This window comes from Chanodichthys erythropterus, chromosome 5 (genome assembly GCF_024489055.1).
Source record: "Chanodichthys erythropterus isolate Z2021 chromosome 5, ASM2448905v1, whole genome shotgun sequence".
NCBI lineage: Eukaryota > Metazoa > Chordata > Actinopteri > Cypriniformes > Xenocyprididae > Chanodichthys > Chanodichthys erythropterus.
This window is the reverse complement of record NC_090225.1, coordinates 16,292,600-16,299,205: the sequence shown is the minus strand read 5'-3', so window position 1 is coordinate 16,299,205 and position 6,606 is coordinate 16,292,600. Positions and strand designations below refer to the sequence as shown.

The 6,606-nt window shown below is 42.1% G+C and overlaps 1 protein-coding gene across 3 annotated transcripts in view; it reads right to left on the bottom strand.

Moving 5' to 3' along the window:
• Positions 1-307: 307 nt before the first annotated feature.
• Positions 308-6,606, bottom strand: part of bcl11aa (BCL11 transcription factor A a) — a 65,445-nt gene continuing 59,146 nt past the window's right edge. For all 3 annotated transcript variants that reach the window (XM_067386301.1, XM_067386303.1, XM_067386304.1), the window contains one exon: positions 308-5,590. In XM_067386301.1, coding sequence (XP_067242402.1) covers positions 3,528-5,590 — 2,063 coding nt within the window. In that variant the 3' untranslated portion in view covers positions 308-3,527. The remainder of the gene's footprint in view (positions 5,591-6,606) is intronic.

The following is a 6,606-nucleotide window of genomic DNA, read 5'->3' as shown; positions in this document are numbered from 1 at the left end:
GCCCAGGGGCTGAACACACCAAACACACAGTAGCGGGCAAGGAACAGGGGGAGGGGAGAGGTGCCACGAATGCAGAGCTGCTCAAGACGACCGTCCTAATTATTTGACATAAACACACCCAGTGGAGTTCCAGCAGTTGAGAGTTAAACACCATCATGGCTTTAGTACGATACTCAGTTGTGTGTGTGCGTGTGTGTGTCAAATGTCCTCTACAAAAAAAAATAAAAAATTCAAAGACAAAAATGCAGAGAGAAATCTTTGTCACCAGACACGGATATACTTTAATTTTTTTATTAATTGTTTTCAATAAAGGGACAAAATTGGTTGGTGAACAGGATAATGTAGACAACTGCCAGAAAACACAGACAGTGGTTTCTCCAATAAAACTTAACATAGACCAGAAACAAAAACAACAAAAAAGCAAGTCTGTCAATGACCTTTGGTCATTCTTTTCTTTTAAAAATAAAAAATAAAAAATGAAAACAAATGAACAAAAAAAGGATCCATTCTATGTCTCCGTTTTGAACAGAGTATTTAAGCAATAATAAATAGTGACTCCCATTGAAAAAGATAAAGTTCAAGTTCAAGTTACAACAAACAGCTCTCATAACAGGAATAGAAAAGGCTGATAACAAAATATTCCGCATTGCCATTTACAAAAGAGTATGAACTTAAGTGGGCTGCTCCTTTAGTTCCATTTCATTTTTAAATATGCTTTGCATATGAAAGTCATCCCAATCTAAATATAAAGCACCATTTAATATTTGGCAATGAAAAAAAAAAAAAAAAACACCTGCAAAACATTGATTATTTGAATTCATTTATTTGAATGATTTTTTTGTTTGTTTGTTTATTTACTGGTATTTTACTGCATATGAAGTTAGCTTTTTTTCAAGATGCTGGAATGTATTCAGGTGAGACAGGTGAAAAGACAGAAGCACACTACAGAACAACCCAACATTAGCTTGCTGTACTGCATACAGAATGGCAGCAGAGGAGATTTTAAAAAAGAAGAACAGAAAAAAGATATGTACAACCACCTGTTTTAGCTAGTGTGGACATTCTCAAAAGACTCCTCGGGGGAAACCATTGAATGGCCTCCTTTGTTCAATGCCACATACTTTAATTTTTTAATTTGATTTTTTTCAGTTTTCTTTTTTTAAACATACAAATAATTCGCACTATATTATCCTGCCAAATTAAAAAAATATACCGTGGCAGCTTGTTGTTTTTTTCCACTACCAAAAAAGGTACAATAATACCTTTTGAGAGAACAAGCAACAGTTAAAAATACAAGCCTCAATATAAATACTGTAGTACCTACACTAGGTGAACATTTAATTCAAATACCATTCTAGAAATACAGAAGAAAGTAGACCATAAATGTGTTTTAGCATAGGAACTGACATGATGTGCATTTTCCTATATTTAAGTTTCTCTATTATATATTTTATATATAATCTTAAACCTTTCCCCAATGCAAGTTTGACCTGAAGAGCTGTGAAGAGCCAAGATGAAAAAAAGAAAAAGCAGAAAAAAAAAATCACATATTTTTTCCCATTTTATATATAATGTGATCAAGTCTTGAACACCACCAAGACAAAGAGGAAAAGAGAAACAACAAACTTAAATACAGTTTCCCCTAAGATAATGAAATGTTACTTTTTAAAAAAGTCATTTTCATACTTAAAAAAAGATTTGTACAAAAAAAAGTTCTTGCAGTGAAAGCAGCAAGTTTCAATTGTCCGTACTTTGTCAAGCACTGTGTGCTTTGACACAATAGTATTATATCGGAGTTGGGCTTTATCTTCATGAGGTGAGAGGAGGAGTTGGCTTTTTTACATTAAATAATGACACCATGTTTGATTCTTTTGGAAGTTTTCCCTCTCGTGAATACCTGTAAACTGGGAAACTTTAACAGTGCACTTCGTTGTCCAACAAGCAAGCAATCGTAATTTATACTCAGCTACTATACCTCCAATTAGCATGTCTAATATAAAAAGAAGGGCAGAGTGGCAGGTGCTGTCTAAACACCAGAAACGTTGTCTAAAGTCATTGATGTCATAATGCAACAATGAAAAAGAGTCTCCTTGAATGTCAACTTAGACCACACTATGTGTGAAACTCATATAAAACAAAGGAACAAAAGTGACGTGTATGGTTTTCCCTCTCTCTCTCTGTCTCTCTTTCTCTCGCTCGGTCGGTCTTTCAGGTTCATTTAGTCTTTTAGGGAGCTCAGACATAGGCAATAATAAAGAAATAAGATTTTGACTCAGACCTGTAGGCAATTCATAGTTAATCATCACTGACAGCTGCAAATATTTCAGTGCTTTCTTAATAACCAATTCTCAAGTGTACATTACATTAGTTCGGTCCAAATGCCCTCAAGTGTTCCTTCACAATGGATGTTCACACTAACAATGGTCATCAAAGAAACGTCAAAATGTTGTGCTACTGAAGATAAGACTTGAACAAACACAGAAAAGTCAAATGATTGTGGATTGAAAACTAGTACCGCCAAGTACAGTACCTTCAGATAGAAGTAAACGAGACTGAATCCCACACCATACACTGCTTGTGCCATGCCCAGGACATAAACCACAATGGAAGGATACATTTTACATAGGTACCTAATGATGATTAACTAGAAATTTCCTTAGCTTTTTGCTTACTACTATTTCTCTCTAAAGTCACAGTTGACTATAGCGGTCAGGTGCTTGATGCAAGAACCTTTTGAGGATCCATTTGATCCTTATGTAGTATCTAGCTGAGACTCCAGAATTACAGCAGATGAGATTAACCAATGCAATTTCAAGATATCCAAGGCACTCTTTTTGTTTGTTTTACCAAATGATAGTACAAATTCAAATCTTAATGCTGTTTCCTTTTCAAGAAATTCAAAGGCTGTCGTTACTTTTATTCCGTAATAGGGGCCAATTAATATTTTAACCCTATGTGGACAGAACATCTTTTTGAAAGATTAGTTTAAGTGCGATATCCAGCCCGTCCAAAGAGGGTTAAGCAATAGCCTGTAGTCCTCCATGTTACAACACAAAACTGTACATGATATGTATTACAGAATGTATGCAGCATGGTTGTTTTTTCTTTTCTTTTTCTTAGATCTTAAAATAAAAAAATAAAGAAAAAACATCTTAAAATAATGAACGTTAAAACAGCAACACATTTACTAAACAACTAACCAACCAGGGACAATTTATTTTTAAAATTAGCCAAAATATATCATGCATGCTGTCAAATTCTCCAAAATGGGAAAGAAAAAAGAAAAAGTACACAACATGTAAATTATTGCACAAGAGAAAGGCTCCAAGTTTGCGTCAATGCAATAGTATTGCCCCGATACAGATCATGCATTCAACGGTAAATGAAAAGGGTGTGCTGGTGGTGCCAAGCACGTTGTCTTAGCCGCCACTGGACTAGCGAAACAGGGAAATCTACAAGGATGAGGGTGGGAGTGGGGTAAGGTGTTATTCGCTGTTAACAGGCAAGTGAGTCACCACACTTCACCGCTACTCAGTTTTAATTTCGTTGTTCAATGCGCGGTCACTGTGCCATTTTTTCATGTGTTTCTCAAGGGTGCTGTACACACTAAAAGGCATCTGACAGATTTCACATTTGTAAACGTCCTTGCCCACTTGCCCGTGTGTTTTCATGTGCCGTGTTAGCTTGCTGCTCTGGGCACAGGCATAATTGCAGAGCTCACACTTATAAGGCCTCTCGCCCGTGTGGCTGCGCCGGTGCACTGTCAGATTGCTGCAGTTTTTAAATACTTTGCCACAAAACTCACAGGTGTCACTGCGTCGGCCATCTTTTGAGCTGGGCCGACCGGGACCCCCAAGGTGTGGCGTGCTGCCGCCACTGCCAGTCCCGCTGCGGCCCGAGACGCCACCATCCAGGTCCCCTGGTGGCGTAGAGAAGCGCAGGCTTCCGTTCTCTGAGGAGTGCTCTGAAGACGAGGCGAAAGGCGATTGTCTGGAATCCCCAAAATTCAGAAAGGGGTCCTTGAGCTGCCGAGAGGCAGCGTAGCCAGCCAACCACTGAGAATAGACATTCTCAGTGTTGGGGATTGTAGGGGTAGAGAGGTCAAAGTCTTTCTCCAGCTTGATTCGTTTGGAGAAAGGACTAAGGGAGCTGGGACTGCCCAGTAAGAGCTTCTTGGACAAACCAACAGAGGCAGACTCGCTGGGGGACGAGCCTCGGCCATTGATAGCTGAGCCACAGCCCTCGTCCACTCTGTCTGATTCCAGAGCCGAGTCCTCGTCACACATGTCCCTATGTGCATCATTGTCAGAGTTTAGGGCTCCTCGTTTGTGTTGATGAAACGCCTCACTGTAGTGCTGCATGCTGGCAGCCAAGCCCATGCCCTGCATAACCTCAGGCAGCGAGCGCGGGATCCCATCCTCACCCGCGCCCAGACGCCCGCCGTTGTTTTCGTGGTGCCGTGCAGCCTCAAGGTTGAGGCTGAAGTGGTAATTGTTTCTACCTCCCTGCCTCTCCAGCTCCTCCTCCTCTCCTTCCTCCTCTTCCTCTTCCTCCTCTTCTTCCTCCTCCTCCTCCTCTTCCTCTTCTTCTTCTTCCTCTCCGTTCTCTGGAATCAAATGATCATTTTCACTCTTGAATTTGGCTACCACAGACTTGAGGGCATTACTGGCACTACCCACCAAGTCACTGGTTCCCGGTTCAGGGGAGCTGGCTGTAGACAAGCCATCGTCGGATTTGACCGTCATGGGTGAAGACTTGTTCATGTGTGTCTTCATGTGCCGCTTCAGCTTGCTGGCCTGCGTGCAGGCGTGGTCGCACAGATGGCACTTGTACGGTTTCTCACCCGTGTGACTGCGTCGATGCACTATTAAATTACTCTGGAACTTGAAGGTCTTCCCACAGAACTCACAAGACTTGGTCTTCATGGGCGTGTTGGGCTGTTGGGTAAGAGGGGTTGGGGTGGACTGGGAGCCAGAGGGGGACTGCATGGAAGGTAGGGGAGGGGTAGAGAGAAAGGGCGGCTTGGTTCCTGACTGGAATGGTTGTAGTAGCCGTTGCATAGGGCTGGGCCGGTTGGGTGAGAGAGGAGGAGTTGACCCTGAGGTGTTACCAGCCAGCTCCCTCAACCTACGAGAGAAGTCCATAGCTGGGGGATCCATGGGTATGGGGTTGAGGCGCAGCACCCTGTCGAAGGCACTCGGGTGGTGGGTGGCCAAAGCCAGCTCCTCCGGGCTCAGGTGCTCCATGCGATGAGGGTCCAAGTGATGGCGGGGTGGAGGGCTAAAGAGAGGTGGCGTAGGGGGAAACCGACCCTCTCGGAGAGGGGGTCCGTCGCGTCCAGAGTTGGGTATCCGTAGCAGGTTGAATGGGCTTCCCTCTGGGAGATGGATGCCATGCAAGGGGGGTTGAGAGGAGCAATCTGCGACCATTCCTGAAGGAGCTCCCACACGGGGCGTGAGCGGACTTCCGCGCTCGCTCTCAAGGTAGATACGGAAGCCATGAGTGTTCTGGGCATGTTGCAGCAGAAACCAGGCACTGCTGAACGGCTGTTTACAGGTTGTGCAAGTGTAGCTGCTGGGCTCATCTTTACCTGCAAAACACATAAGAGAAGAATTAATTCTCTAACTGTACTAAAGACATTAACTGCAACTCATTCAAAGAAAAAAACATTTGGTTAATAGGTTTGTAGATCTGTTACATGTGTTTGTTCACACTCATTCCCTTTCTCAGCTGCTCCCTGGTGTATTTTGGACATACGAAAACCCTACAGATTGGGCCTTAATCATTTATGAACCTGCCTAGACCCCGGGCCTTTGCAGCCCCCCATACTAACAGTCTTTCAACAGCTTTAGCCCCTCAGCAGGCTAAAGTAAGTATCACATAACATTAAACACAGCTCTTATTATAAATATGCTCCCAAACAGCACTACAGGCCAGAACCCAGTGGAGCAGAGCTTTTCACAACACAAGACCAGACAAAGCACTGATATTCCAGCAGAGAAAGACTGTGTTGGGGTTTAGCTCAGGTCTTTGCATGGGGTGATACACTTCTGCTTTGCAGTTGTCAGCCGGGCTATAAAAGCAAACAATAGTGCTCTCTCATGCTGAACGTTTTCATCCATGTACAAAAACAGATGAACAGGAAGCATACAGTATACAAAATTTGGAAGAACTAAAGTAATACAGATCCTGTAAAGGGGGCAACAGAAGAAGCACACACATTGTTAGAATGTGTTAAAGGATACATTACTCAATGTTCAGGTATTGTATACCAGTGCAAAGCTAGAGGAGAATAGGAACATTTGTTGTAAACACCTCACACAACACTCTGAAATTAGAATTCTATTTAATAAATTGTCTGCTCTTCAAATGCATCTGACAAAAGATGTGTTCATACAAAAATAGCTTCAAATGGAATTAAGGGAAGCAGTAGAATAAAAAAGAAAAATGAGAGACTATCTCCTCCCTTACAACTGAAATGAAGTATGTAGACAATTGTCACAGCAAAGGAACATTTAAAACAATAATTGACTTTCAACAGCACTTTGACAATGACCTGTGATTTTCCTCCCATTGCGTTTGTAATCTCATTTAATGTTTCTGACT